Source organism: Eriocheir sinensis, chromosome 51 (assembly GCF_024679095.1).
Source record: "Eriocheir sinensis breed Jianghai 21 chromosome 51, ASM2467909v1, whole genome shotgun sequence".
NCBI lineage: Eukaryota > Metazoa > Arthropoda > Malacostraca > Decapoda > Varunidae > Eriocheir > Eriocheir sinensis.
Genome location: NC_066559.1, coordinates 12,706,986 through 12,722,416, shown reverse-complemented (window position 1 = coordinate 12,722,416; position 15,431 = coordinate 12,706,986). Strand labels below are relative to the sequence as shown.

The 15,431-nt window shown below is 41.5% G+C and overlaps 1 protein-coding gene across 1 annotated transcript in view; it reads left to right on the top strand.

The window, feature by feature from the left end:
• The first annotated feature begins 154 nt into the window (after positions 1-154).
• LOC126982758 (dynactin subunit 1-like) overlaps positions 155-15,431 on the top strand; it is a 36,530-nt gene continuing 21,253 nt past the window's right edge. Inside the window, exons 1-3 of the mRNA XM_050835089.1 lie at positions 155-282; positions 9,498-9,570; positions 10,082-10,206. Coding sequence (XP_050691046.1) covers positions 9,519-9,570; positions 10,082-10,206 — 177 coding nt within the window. The 5' untranslated portion in view covers positions 155-282; positions 9,498-9,518. The remainder of the gene's footprint in view (positions 283-9,497; positions 9,571-10,081; positions 10,207-15,431) is intronic.

Sequence of the window (15,431 nt, the reverse complement as noted above, 5' to 3'; positions counted from 1 at the left end):
TACGGAAAATTTGGAAAACCTCAAGAAATGCTGATTTATTCATAGAATATGCCGACATCTACCGAAATTTTCCCTAAAATGAGAAATTACCGAATGCTACTAAAAATAGGTACCGAAATAATTGTTTGAATCTACTGAAATTTCGTAAATTCCAGCTGGCAACACTGGCGTGAAACGATCTACTGTCTGAGTCAACACCTGTCAGGGAGGAGCAACAGCCGCCGCTGGGAGGATCACTGTTGTGGCTGCGATCGGTCCTGCATCGATCTTCCATAATATAAGGCAAGATATATTTTCCACTTAGATGTCATTATTACAGAACGATGTGAAGGTGTCTGAGGACTGTGCAGACGATAGATTGTTCCTTACAGGGATATAGTAATCGTTGTATGTGTTGACAATACAGGGTGGAGCCTTCCAGTATGTTGGAACGTATTTTGTTAGTTCATAGTGCTTACATTACTCAACTGGTTCACTCATCTGGTTAGTCAAGCCAGTATTTATAGCACTGCAAGGAAATTTAGCATAAAGTTGGGTGGGCCAAAAAACTGCTGATGTGTTTCGGTAGTGCTCACCTACCGTAGTATATTTTCAGTTAGAATAAGCTATTCGATTTTTCGATCAAGCCAATTTGTATTAGGGAATTTGGCAGAGTTTGGTTCTGCCATTTGATGAGGTTCCTTCACTCATAGTGGGATAATGCTGCAAGGATAATATTAACGAGAGGGTAGCCACCTCTTGCAAAGTTAATATTTACAATAGGGATTCCTTTTTAGTCCCTGAATGCAGTGCGGGGTAAAGATTCGTTTTAGTACTGTGCCAGTATTTCATTTGGTATTATTCTAGTGTTTGCCCATACACACCCCTCGCAACCAAAATTGGCTAGGGGGCCATTGAGACTTTGGGGAATGCGATGGTAAACATGAAATGTGTCGCAAAAGCATAGTTTTTGAGTTATGGGGGGTTGAAAAATACCCTAGATGTAGGGAAATTCCTTACAATTACTTAGATGTAGGGAAATTTCATACATTCTGTTTTTTTTTACAATGTACGGAAACCACGCAATTTCACTCACTCTCCATACCAAAGGGGGGTTCGAGGTGGTTGAAGCCCCCCGTTACGGAATTAAGGTCATAATGAAGCATCTAAACGGTAAGTAATTTGTCATAGGAATCTTGCAACTGTCATATACGACTATGTATTCACTTACTGGTAGCACGTACGAACGCGTGAAGCAGGTTTGGCATCACGTATGAACGCGTGAAGCAGGTTCAAACGCAGGTTACTTGTGTGCAATGTCCCTCAGTTAGCTGTTAGGTCTTAAAGTTCGGTTGGGGTACTTTAACCCGTTCGTGGTCAACCACGTCAGCTGACGTGTTAATGTTGTTACTCCCTCTGGTCAACCACGTCATATGACGTTTTATTATTTTTTTTTCCCACGTGAATGAAATGCCTCTAGCAGTTTTAATTACGTTTATTGAAGTGTCAGGCATATTTTCTCAAGTGATGACTTTATGCGAGGCAGTTTTATTGGTTCAGAGCATGCTTATACAGTATATGTGGCACGTAGACATCCACTCGGCGCTCTCACTGATGAGCATATTCAGCTTCATTTCAGTGAAGAGGAGCGTGATACTGACAGTGAATCTACAATAGATGATAGTGATAAAGATGAAGATTATGTTTTTCAAAAAAGTGAAGAAAGCCAATCAGCAAGTGGATCTGAATACTATCAAGCAGACACAGCAGCAGCTGACTACTCCTCAAACACATGCTCTGGACCATCACCTACTCAACTATCTTCACCTCCTTCCACCTCTAGGTGTTTATATCCACCACGTGGTGGCAGAACGAAGATGGCAAGACGTCGGAGTTCATCAAGCGAAGATGAAAGCAATGCGTCTCGTCCAAGAGTGACTCCCCCACCTGCCCGTGGTCTCACTCCAGCCAGACAGATGGCTTCCCGCCGATCCTGTAGCTCACGTGTTATGCCACATTTATGTTTCCTGTTCAGAATTACTAGCCTATTTTTAGACAAATTGTGTTCTTATAGCTTAGTCATACACTATCATAAGAATGTAGTGTTGTACAAAAGGAAACAATTGTTATGCCACTTTTCCTTTTATGTTTCCCGTTCATAATTACTATTTTGAGACTAATTGTGTTCTTATAGTGATACAGTATCATAAGAATGTAGTGTTGTGCAAAAGAAAAACAATTGTTAGAGGAAGAGTTGAAAATAATATCTCAGTTGTGAGAATACGTCTGGCAGTGCCGCGCCACAGGTGCCAGTTAAATGCCGGCGGGGCAGTTAAAAAAAGGTAAGGAGGAAATTTCCATGTTATTTTCTTTATGTGGAGATATTTTTGGGTTCTTTAGGCCATTTTTTATTTATTATTTATTTATTTTTTTTTTTTTCGTGACCAAGGGGAGTACACACTTTGTAACATAGGTAACCAAGAAAGGGTTAAGAGGAGGGGGGCTCCAGGGGGGGGGGGGTATTTCCCTAGATCTAGGGAGTTTTTATCCCCCCCCCCCCCCACACACACTAAAAAAAATATGCGATTGTGACGGATTTCGTGTCCCCCACCCGAAACCCCGTGTTCCCACCAGGTCCCCAGGCTTGTATTGGGGGGAGGGGGGAGTATGGGCAAACACTAGAATTTTACCTTTCATTACCTACCTTATGAAACATCACTAGCTCTTCATATATCTTTTCTACAAACATCCAACAATCATGGAAACGCTTTCAAAATTCAATTCAAGGAGTATTTATTGTTGAAAATAGGGGATAATATTCATGAAAGCGCAGCCTCCTTTGGCAGCGGCCGCGGCGATGGTGCAGCCATCGCAGCCGCAAAATAGCTCGCAGAGGGTTTAGGGAGGGGGAGCATATTTAAACTACTCCATTCAAACTTAACGACCTGCTAACGGGGGGCTTTGCCCCCCTTGACCCCCCCTACATGTAGCTATATGCCTTATTTCTGCGAGGAAGTATTTCTCGCAACACTGGCTGCACCGCTGCCGCAGCCGTTGCCAAAGGCGGCTGCGCGTTCATGAATATTATCCCCTATTTTCAACAATAAATAGTCCTTGAATAGGATTTTGAAAGTGTTTCTATGATTGTTGAATGTTTGTAGAAAAGATATATGAAGAGCTAGTGATGTTTCATAAGGTAGGCAATGAAATACTGGCACGGTACTAAAACGAATCTTAACCCAGTGCGGTAACAAATGACTTGTGGAAATTAGAAGGGGGTCGAGGGAGGCAAAGCCCCTTCCCCCATTAAAGGGGTCAAGGGGGGCGAAGCTCCCCTGTCACGTAGGTTACGTTAGGTTTGTTTAAATTTATTTGGCACTCGGTGTGGGGTGATGGATATGTGCAGTGTGGGGCGGGACAAGGTGGCAGCTGGGGGTGGTCCACTACGTAGGCCAGTGGTAATGGGTTTGAGCGGGTGGTGGCAGGTGCACAACAGGCACTGAAGAGGTCATTTAGTGATTTCTGGAAAAAAATATCTTAATAAACAGCATCATATTTTGCCCGGAAATAAGCAGTCGGCATCTCAAAATTAGTAGGCTACCCTTTCGTTAATAATCCCTTAATGCTACTATATTCTGTGAAGTCAGGTTGGTAAATCTTGAGAATAGCGGCTCTTTTGACAAGACAGGCGTGTTTATGTCACAAGGGGTGTATTTGTCCACGCGGGCACTTCCCTTTCTTCGGCTTGCAGTCTCATTGCCCATCGACTTAGAAGAAATCGTGAGGCCAGCGTGGAAAAATTGACCCCTTGTGACATAAACACGCCTGTCCACTTGTCGAAACCCCGTCATACGTGCTAGAAATGTTGTGATTACCACCACACCGTGCCCTAAGTGCGTACCCGCTAGGAGCCATTATTCTTAAGATTTATCATCAGGTAAATGAAGGATTGGCATTGAATGGCATTCAAAAAACTGATTCAAGATTCTGTAATGGAGGTAATATTGTCGTGAACTTTGATAATGAGAACACAAGGGCTGAGGCTGCTAAAAAATTGAAGTCTGTTGATCAAATTAGTACCAAGAGTACGTATTGGAAAGATGAAACCAAAGATCATGATATGCAATGTGCATAAAGAGGAGACCAAGGAAAAGATAAAGGAGACCGTCTTGGACCGCAACGAGTTCTTACACGCAATTGAGGGTGTTGAGGATAAGATTGAGCTGGTTTTTAGTTAGTCTTCGGCTGGTGGCACGATGCACTACATTCTGAGGTGTAATCCAACTGTAAGAGAGCTGATTCACAAGAATCACAACAAGTTAAAATTAGAATGGGGAATATGCACAGTGAGAGACAAATACCATGCAATTATATGCTATCATTGTCAGAGATACAGCCATCTTGAGGCCAACTGTACTGCCAAGACCAATGGAGATGCCCCAAATTGTTTCAAATTCACTGCCAATCATAAATCACAGGAGTGCACCATGGCTGAGAAGAAATGCATAAACTGTGTGAGGTACAAGAAGCCTGAAATCAACCACTCAGCGAATGACCAGTGTTGTGTAATTCTCCAGACTGAAATTTAGAGAATTCGTAACATGACCGATCATGGCTATTAATTAGTGTCTGTACTCAACGATAAATTGTGTGTGATGGATGTTCAGTGTGTGGGAAATAGCCGTTGGATAATTAATTGTGATTATTATGAAAATATTAGACATGAAAACTGAAGTAATGGTTATATGTGATATTATTCGTGAAAGAAATTTAGATACTCACTCACTACGATGTTTGAGAATAAGTGCATCGAAGACTATTATTGAGGCTAATGTTGTAATTGTTGACAGCTCTCAAGAGCACTGCATCAGCGGCGGAGCAGGGCCTGAAACCTCAACGGTAAACGGTATCATATAATAGCTAAAAACATCCAGATTTACACCAGAAACTTCAGTCTTTCACCAACTTTGTCCCGAGTTGACAGTTCTCCCCAGTCATTCTTGATCTTGATCTTGAAGTATTATGCGCAGGGCACCTGTATAGGTGCATAACACGCATATACATTGCCGCCACTCATAGCCTAATACAAGTAATTTGCTTTGAACGTTATGGTAAATCAAAGGTAATATTTTACTTTTATCAAACTAAAAATGGTATGAATAATTATACCTCAGCAACATGATGTGAACTGTTTTATTTCAGGGTAGCTAAATCTTCAGAATTACCACTTCACCCCCTCCCCCCCCCCAGCCCCCACCCCCTAACACAAGCCTGGGGACCTGTGGGGAACCAGGGTTTTGGGGGGAAGGCAAAATCACTGAAAAATGGGCTTCCAAAATTTCCCTAGAAAAATCCCTAAATTAGGGAAAATTCCCTAGTCTCGAAAGTAAGTTTGCATCCCTTAAATTTTGCGTAAATTAAACACTTTTTCACATATTTAAGTGTTTTGTACTGGTGTCGTGCGCATTATTGAACAAAATCAGAGTGAAATTGTGTGTGTGCGTGTGTGTAAATTCACCTCTTGGTCTGTTGCGGGTCTCTCTCGAGACAGCCAGCCGTTCCCCTACGGAAGAGCACAGAGCTCGTAGTACCGATCTTTGGGTAGGGCTGAGAGCACTCACACAGAACACACCGCGACAATGAGGTCACAACTCCTTGCCTGACGTCGCGTACCTACTCACTGCTAGGTGAACAGGGGCTACACGTGAAAGAAGATAAACCCAACTTATCTTCACCCGGCCGGGGAATTGAACCCCAGTCCTTCTGGTGTGTGTGTGTGTGTGTGTGTGTTTTGTTGGAGATACAGTTACTACAAACAACCTTTAGGCCTTGTGGCATTGGGTGACGGGTGTGCCGATGTTATTGTTTTGGCTGGTCTTGGTATATATTTGTTCCATGGATTTTACCCTTCTATACGACAGGCAACCCTCTAAGAGTGAACCATACCTCTTCTCTCTACAATAGTCCAGTGGACACTGTCAGTGTGGTAAAGAGAAGGTACCACTGGGCATGCGAGTGCGCTGAGTTGCCAAGTGCTGTTAACGTGTTAAGGGACAAGGACATGAGGACATATGGATATAAGGAGAATACGAAAGGCCAGATGTCCTACACAAGGCAGTTCCCGAGGAGGGGTTGCTCACCTACTTCCCTTCCCATCCATAAATGCATCTAGTCTCTGTTTAAAGGTTCAAATTGCTGTTTGCCTCAACTTCATACCTACTCAGTTTGTTCCTCTCATCTACCACTCTGTTCATGAACCAGTTTTTGCTCATTTTTTTCCTGAACTTGAATTTATCCAACCTATATCTATTACTTTGTGTTCTCACATAATTTCTTTGTATAATCACTTCATTTAGATCACCCTTGCATTTCCCCCTTAACCTATTTGAACACCTCATTTAAATCCCCAAGCAGCCTACATCTCTCCCAGGAATGCAAATTGAGTTGCTTTAGTCTTTCTCTATACAGTATGTTCCTAAGTCCCTGAATCAAACAGAAGTGTCTTATTAATCTATTCAAATCCATTCCTTGGTGAAGACAAGGTCTAGTCTTCATGCTTTGTCATGTATCCTTCAACTATTGCATCATCTAATTGTTATTTAGGATCTCTTGAATAATCTATTGCCCCAAGTATTTTCATTTCCTTCTCACTCAAATATCTCCCAGTTCACTTTACAGTTAAAATTTCCCACTATTATTACTTTATTACTTTTCCTTATCATCAGCTCAATCCTCCTTGTACTACACTATAGTGAAACCAAATTGTCGAGTCCGTTTGGGTGTTGGCTCCCACGGGTCCATTTTCCCCCTTTGCTCTGCCACACAGTCCCAACACCTATTTTTTCCTCTCATGTGTTACCTATACCTTACATATAAGAGGAAGAGATAGGTGTTGGGACTGTGGCAGAGCAGAGGGGAGGAAAGGATCCGCGGGAGCCAATGCCCAAACGGACTTGACAATTTGGTTTCACTATAGGCTCCTGGAAACAATGCAAAGTATCCATTGAGCTAAGCCAACTGCTATGTCCGTCCTATCTGAGCAATGAACATCATGTAAACAATGAATGCCATGTTGGCAGTTTCATGCAGTGCAATGTTTTGTGGCCTAACAGCCAAGGATGGCCCCTTGGTGGCATCTTGTTGACTTGCTAATGTAAGCATCAACCTTTCCTTCATTTGGTGGACACTGCTCTCCTCCACCACTTCTCACAAGCTGTTCCATGTGTCAACACTTCTATGTGGAAAACTCTACTTTTTTAAGTCACTCCAACAGGTTCCTTTATTAAGTTTCTTTCCATGTCCTCTCAGCCCCTGCATTCTCGCAGTAGAGAAGAGATCATCTCTATCCACCTCATCAAACTTATTTACCAACTTGTACAATGTGATCAGATCTCCTCTCTCCCTTCTTTGTTCCAGTGTCATCAAGTCCATCTCCTTCAATCTGTCTTCATATGTCATATTCGAGAGTTCTGGGACCATTTTAGTTGCAATTCTCTGTATTTTTTCCAACTTTCTGATATTCTTCTTTTTGTGAGGCGACCACACAACTGCAGCATATTCAAGCTTTGGTCTTATCAGTGTTGTTATAATTTTCTTCATCATTTCCTTGTCCATATAATGGAATGATACCCTTATATTTTGCATCATCCTGTAGGTTTCTCCAAATAACTTGTTTATATGCTTCTCTGGGGTAGTGTGTCTTGCTTCGTTACTCCCAAATCTTTTTCTTCATGTACCACCTTTAAGTTTTCTTCTCCCATCCTGTATGTTTTCTTCAGTCTTTTTTTTACTTTTCCCCATTTCCATAACATGACATTTGTTTGCATTAAATTCCATCTCCCATAACCGGCTCCATCTATACACTATCCAGGTCTTTTGCAGTTCTTCACAGTCTTCCTCCGTCTTCACTTTTCTTATTAACTTTGCATCATCTGCAAAAAGACTCATATAACTTTTTATACCCATCGGCATATCATTTATATATATTATGAACATTATTGGTGCCAGAACTAAGCCTTGAGGAACTCCAATCTCTACTCTCCTCCAATTTGATTTCTCTTCTCTAATCACTGCTCTCATTTCTCTTCCCGTTAAGTAATCCTTCATCCACTCGATGACCTTTCCGCCCATTCCTCTCCATTTCTGTAGTTTCCAGATTAACCTCTTGTGCGGAACCTTGTCAAAAGCATTTTTCAGATCAAGATATACACAATCAGCCCATCCTTCTCTTTCTTGCACCATGTCTATTGCTCTTGAGTAGAAACATAGAAAGTTGGTGACACACGATTTCCCTTTTCTAAATCCAAACTGTCCTTCATTTATCATGTTTCCTTTTTCTAAATGTTCAGCCCATTATTTTTTATTATACTTTCACAGATCTTGCACATTACACTTGTTAAAGAGACTGGCCTATAATTTTATGGTTCGTTTTATGTCCACTTTTATAAATTGGCACAATGTTTGCTCTCTTCCACTCTAAGGACATTTTTCCTGTATTTATAGAGCATGTTATTATGTCATAAAGTGGTTCCAATAATTCATTTCTACACTTTTAGCACTTGACCGGAGATTTCATCCGGTCCCATAGCTTTCCTTCCATTTAAAGTTTACATCAGCTGCAACAGTTCCCCTTTCTCAACCTTTACATAATTTAGCTTCTCTTCATGACAATTTTCGAGCCGTGTGCATGTACGTGTGTGTTTGTGTAATTCACCTCTTGGTCTGCTGCGGGTCTCTCTCGAGACAGCCAGCCGTTCCCCTATGGAGAAGCACAGAGCTCATAGTACCGATCTTTGGGTAGGACTGAGACCACTCACACAGAACACACCGCGACAACGAGGTCACAACTCCTTGCCTGACGTCGCGTACCTACTCACTGCTAGGTGAACAGGGGCTACACGTGAAAGAAGATAAACCCAACTTATCTTCACCCAGCCAGGGAATCGAACCCCGGTCCTTCTGGTTGTGAGCCAGATGCTCTATCCTCTGAGCTACCGGACCGTGTGTGTGTGTGTGTGTGTATGAGAGAGAGAGAGAGAGAGAGAGAGAGAGAGAGAGAGAGAGAGAGAGAGAGAGACAGCCAGACAGCCAGCCAGCAAGAGAGAGAGAGAGAGAGAGAGAGAGAGATCAGAGTAACAGGGATGAGCAAAGAAACCACAATACCAGCAGGAATAGGAATTATAAACAAAAGCCAGAGTAGGAAAAATGACTTTCTTTCTCATGCTTTCCCATTGGCGAGGTCGCACCCACCCATAGCCAATCCCATGCGTTCTGGGGGAGTGAGGGAGCCCCCTCTTGCCACTCAAGCTCGGTGTGACTATAGGACATTCAAAGTTTGCCCTATCTGATCCTGTCATCATTTATGCTCAGTTCTTATTACTAGACATATGTACAGTAGATAAAATTCAAAGAATTTTGTCAGTCACTCATTGAAATGAGAATTAGGAGTTAGGACCCCGTGTGTAGTAAGAGACAACTTTGATGCTAGCTCATTTAATGAATCCTAAAATTTTCTACAGAATTTGTTGGTGTAACCCAGCATGTCAGAAAAACCTGTACGTGTTGGTCAGCGGGTGGAGGTCATTGGCAAAGGTAAGGACTCATAACTGGAGTGGTGGTGTTGATAGTGGCAGTAGAGTTTGGCACAGTTTTCCTTTTTACCATGCAGTGTAATGCTTTTCTTTTGATTATTTTGGGGGACAAAAGTTGGAAAGAGAAAAGTAGCTGCAATAAAATAACTATGTTGTGCATTTTTCTTCATTGCATGAAGGGTTGAGTGTGCCCTAGCCCCCCAAAAATGTATAAATTATTTCCTGAAAACTTAAAAAATAAGAATAAAGATCCCTGCTTGTTTACCATATAAATGTCCCCTAAGTGGCAGCTTGTTACTAGTTTAATATGATTATGCTTACAATTGTATTATAGTTCTTCTGTTTTGTGAATGTAATAATCCTTCCTTCCTCCATATCACTTAGTTATTTTTATCTTTACATTAATTTTTATTCCTGGTTGTCATGTAGGATTATTACCTGATGCAAAAATCAAGAGATCTGATGCATCAAATATTAAGCAATGTTGGTAATGCCCAATCCTATATTAACAGACACCCAGGGGACTGTAGCCTTTGTCGGCACAACACACTTCTCACAAGGCAAGTGGGTTGGCGTTGTTTTGGATGAGAAGAAAGGCAAGAACAATGGCTCAGTGCAGGGAAAGACTTACTTTCAGGTGAGTTTGTAACTAAATATCAAAAGTTTACCATGTAATATATCATTGTCTGAGACATAGGTGGTTCATAATGCAAGTAGTAGTCCTTAAGTTACAATGGGGTTAGGGAGCAACAGGTTGGTTTTATTGATATAAAGAAATCAAATAAAATATATTTTTCAAATGTCCTGCCACAGAAAGAGTGGTGTTTCTGCAGCTCCTACACTCTCCTTGAGGGGCGTGGCCGGGTGTATTTTTTGACGAATGTTTTTAAATACACGAAAATTACTTTTCGCTGTCATTGTTTGGGGAAGGGTGTGAAATATCAGGCGGAGACATTTTTTCCCGCAAAATTTAAAAACCAGCAATGTCCCGTGGTGTTGCGTCACTGCCTCACACGTGGCTCGCTGCGTGGTATGATGGTGACCCAGGTATTTTTCGCATAAATCATGTTATAAATTATTTTCTTTTTCCGAATTTTGCCACTTGTCATTCCTCCTCTCTCTGCTGTGTGTTGTGAGGAGTGAGCTGGGTGCGGGGCGGTGGCCACTCGCCAGTGCCTCACCAAGCGTCAAAGGGTGAGTACTGTCGCGCTGCAGGCCTCCTGACTTCTTTCGCAAGCAACTTCTTACGATGACTTGCAAGAGACGCATACAGAAAGCGAGAACGGGCTTCCTGAAGAAGGCTTGTATGAAGAGATGGAGCCAGCAAGCTTCACATGAAGGTGAAGATCAACCTACTGGGGCCCGAATATCACCCCCACTAACACAACTACCACTGCTTCCCCTAATGAGTCTTTGCACTCAAAGGTGTGGAATAAGTGCCCTAAAATAAGGTTTTATGGTCTCTTCAGGGTCACGTTCCTGGTCAGGCACACAGCCTTAGAACACAACGAAGGCTACAAATGAACAAACATTATAGAACATATTACAGGTTCTAATGCAACTTTGAAGAAGTATCATTAATGGAAAGACCTAGAGAGAAGCCGGCATATAACACCAAAGGCCAAGAAAAGGAAAACTAAGAAGATGGACCAAGAATATCAAGCAGGAGAGTTCTAGGAATAAATCTGGCAACAGTGAGGAAGGTGGCGCCTTCTGACACCCTCACCATTGAGTGACTACCTTTTTGAAGGGGGGAGCAGATGCCTATTCCAATTCTCTACAAAGTAGAAGGTATAGGCAATGATATGTGAAGATTTCATGCCAATCAAACAAAAACAAGTGGCAAAACACAAAGGACATGGAAAAAATTCTTTGAGAGCCGTTTTCTCGAAAAGTATACCTTCCGGTTTTGAAAAGCCTCACAGACTTTACTATAAATCTGATTGTCTATTGTTTTGCATCAGTAAGGAGTACAAACAATGGTCGATATTTGTATGTGAGAACTTTTGAAAATTTTTGAAAAATAACGGACATATAGAGGAGAGAAAATAATGTTTGATCAGGCCCAGATGGATAGTCTACCAGTGCCGTAGGCCACATGTAAAAAAAATAAAAAAAATAAAAATCTCCACGGGTCGGAACAAACAAGCACTTTTTCAGTGTTTTCATTACCTCAAGTTTCGCGATCCCCGAGTTTAGCGCTATACCTTCGGAACGAAGCGAACGTGAAACTCGAGAGAGTACTGTAGATTGTAATAATTGTGATTATTATTTTTACCATATCTACTGCACAAACTAGGCTATAATGGCTCTCACACTTCACTATGGCATAAACAAGATGGAAAGATCTGCTAGCCACACACAAGAAGGGCTGTATAGCGTGGAAGGAGCGTATATTATGGTATATCTTGCGTAAAGAGAGCGCAGGGCACCTGTTTTATTTACTCACTAGACATAGCCAGGGAGGCAAATCGGACACATGGCGCGCTCACCCCAAAAGTCTCTCCTATTCAACTCGCTGTTTTTCCGTAACCATGGCACGTAGAGACTTCTGGATGGCGTCATTAGAAAGAGGAAGACTTGCTGGTTAGTACGAAATCTCTTATTCACTCATGCAATGTAGGTTAAGCATAGAGTGTTTGTGAATACAGGCAATTTTCAGGGTTTAGCTCGTGAAGGCTGGTCCCAGCGGTACCGAAAATACAGACACCCCTGGTCCTTTGGGGGTTAAAGCCCCAAATACACTGCCGAATTTTGGCCACAAACTTGATGCCGAATCAGTTCGTGAAAAAATTCGGCGACCGGTTCACCGACATGACCAAGATTCTTACAGTTCGTGACCATTCGGCGACATGTTGGCGAATGCTCAAAACAATTCGGGGACAGTTCGGAGACATGTCACCGACTATTTGGCGTCCATGTCGCCAAGCTCAAAATCTGAAATTTTAACATTTTTTTTTTTTTTGTCGCGGAATAACTGGCAACAAGTCTCCGAATTGTCTTCGCATGTCCCCGAAGTGTCGGCGACATGTCGGGGACAATTCTCTGACTGTGCGAAGATTTCTGACAGCTGATCATCTGATGCCCATGTGGCATATAAAAGCACGGGAATCCGCGCCTACCTCATGGACTACTACAACACCCAGGGAGCAGTGGCCTGGCAGGACAGAACTGTGGGCGAGTAAATACCATGTGTGGTAATATGTGTGGTTAGTATATGTATGATAGTATGTGTAATAAAATGTATAAATATGACTTGTTTTTGTTTTGCTCCTACAAATATTTTAGAATGAATGAATGTTTACGTAATATCAGTAAATAAACCAGTAACTGAAAGAAGAAATAAATCTAAATAACTGAAAATGAAACAAAGGTTAAATAATGGCAGAATAATGATATTAAGAAATAAGTAAAGTAATAAATAGTAAATTAATTATGAAATAAATGAAAATGTTAGTTCCATACCTATTTTATATATTCATGATTCTTCTTGTTTTTCATATTTTCTTGTTTACTATTTATTATTATAGTATTATTTTATTCCGTGTGTATATATATATATATATATATATATATAGATATAGATATATATATAGATATATATATAGATAGATAGATAGATAGATAGATAGATAGATAGAGATAGATAGATAGATAGATAGATAGATAGATAGATAGATAGAGAGAGATAGATAGATAGATAGATAGATAGAAAGATAATACATAAATAGATAGATAGATAGATAGACAGACCCCCGTGTACACCTCCCACCGGTACCCGTTTGCCGTGTCGTGATTAATTTGCCGAATATTCGGGGACATGTCCCCGAATAGTCTTGGCCATTCGGCGACATGTCGGAGACATGTCCCCGAATAGTCAGCGACATGTCGGCGACAAATTTGCCAATAAAATTTAAATTTCAACGGTCAAAATTCATCGACAATTCGCCGAACACTGCTAATCGGACTCCGAATTGTCATAAGAACATAAGCACGCAGGAGTCTACAAGAGGCCGGTAGGCCTGTACGAGGCAGCTCCTTTGACCCTAAGCTCCCGTGTATCTAACCCCACCTAATATCGCTGTCCATGAATTTATCTAGTCTATTTTTGAATGTGACAATTGTATTGGCACTCACCACATGACTGCTAAACCTATTCCACTCATCCACCACCCTGTTAGTAAACCAATTTTTGCCTATGTCCCTGTTGAATCTGAATTTATCCAGTTTAAACCCATTACTACGTGTCCAACCCGGTTCTCTTACCAACAAAACCTTATGAATGTCTCCCTTATTAAAGCCCTTCATCCATTTATAAACCTCGATCATGTCTCCATGCACCCTTCGCCTTTCTTGAGAATGCAAGTTTAACTGTTTGAGTCTTTCCTCGTATGGCAAGTTTCTCAACTCCTGAATCATCTTAGTCATCCTCCTCTGCACCGATTCTAACATTTTGATATCCATTCTATAGTAAGGTGACCAGAACTGAACTGCATAGTCAAGATGAGGTCTAACTAATGCTAAATATAGTTTGAGAAAGACTTCGGGGCTTCTGTTGCTTACGCTCCTTGAAATAAATCCCAGTACCCTATTAGCTCGATTTCTAGCTTGAATGCATTGTGCCCTTGGACGGAGATCAGAGCTCACTAAGAACCCTAAATCCCTCTCGCACCCAGACCTGCTTATGAGAGTGTCATTTAAGCAATAGTTATGTGAGGGGTTGTTCCTACCTACACTCAGAATACCGCACTTCCCTACATTGAACTCCATCTGCCATTTATCCGCCCAGTCATACAATCTGTTGAGTTCACCTTGGAGAATACTAGCGTCCTGATCCGACTCAATTACTCTACCGATCTTGGTATCATCTGCAAATTTACTAACATCACTACTAATTCCTGTATCTAAGTCATTGATATAAATAATAAACAAAAGTGGACCTAATACCGAACCTTGTGGGACCCCACTCGTAACACATCCCCAGTCAGATCTTTTACCATTGATTTGCACTCTTTGCTTCCTATTGCTAAGCCACGCCTTGACCCAGTTCAAAACTTTACACTCTACTCCGTGAGCCTGTAATTTAAGCAACAGTCGTTGGTGAGGAACTTTGTCAAACGCTTTACTAAAATCAAGATAGATTACATCATAATTTTCATCTCTGTCAACAGCCTCAAATACTTTATTGTGGAAGGACAAGAGATTGGTGAGGCATGACCTACCTTTTGTGAACCCATGCTGCGAGTCGTGAATTAAGCTATGTTTCTCTAAATGCTCCCGAATGTTCCTGGCTATTATGGACTCCAGCATCTTGCCTATAACCGATGTTAAGCTAATTGGGCGATAGTTTGAAGCAACCGACCTGTCCCCCTTTTTAAAAATCGGCGTCACATTAGCTACTTTCCATAGGCTCGGCACATAGCCAGTATTTACCGACATCTTAAAGATGTCGGTTAGTGGGTCACTGAGTACATTACCTAATTCCTTTAATACCCTCGGAAATATCCCGTCAGGACCTGGCGACTTGTTCTTCTTAAGCTTATCTATCTCATCCTGAACTACTTGCCTGGTAATGATTATATCCCTCAATTTATCGCCATCCCCGCCCTCGTACACCTGAACTCTTTCCGGTATAGTCGTTCGATCCTCCTGTGTGAATACTGAAAGGAAGTAGTCATTCAACAATGTGCTCATATTTTCGTAATTTTCTACTAGCTCCCCTGTGTTTGTTTTCAGCGGTCCAATTTTCTCCCGTGTTTTTGTTCTATACATCTGAAAGAAGCCCTTAGGATTACTTTTTGCCTCATTTGCTACTTTGATCTCATAGTTCCTTTTTGCTATCCTGGTGTTTTTCTTAACTAA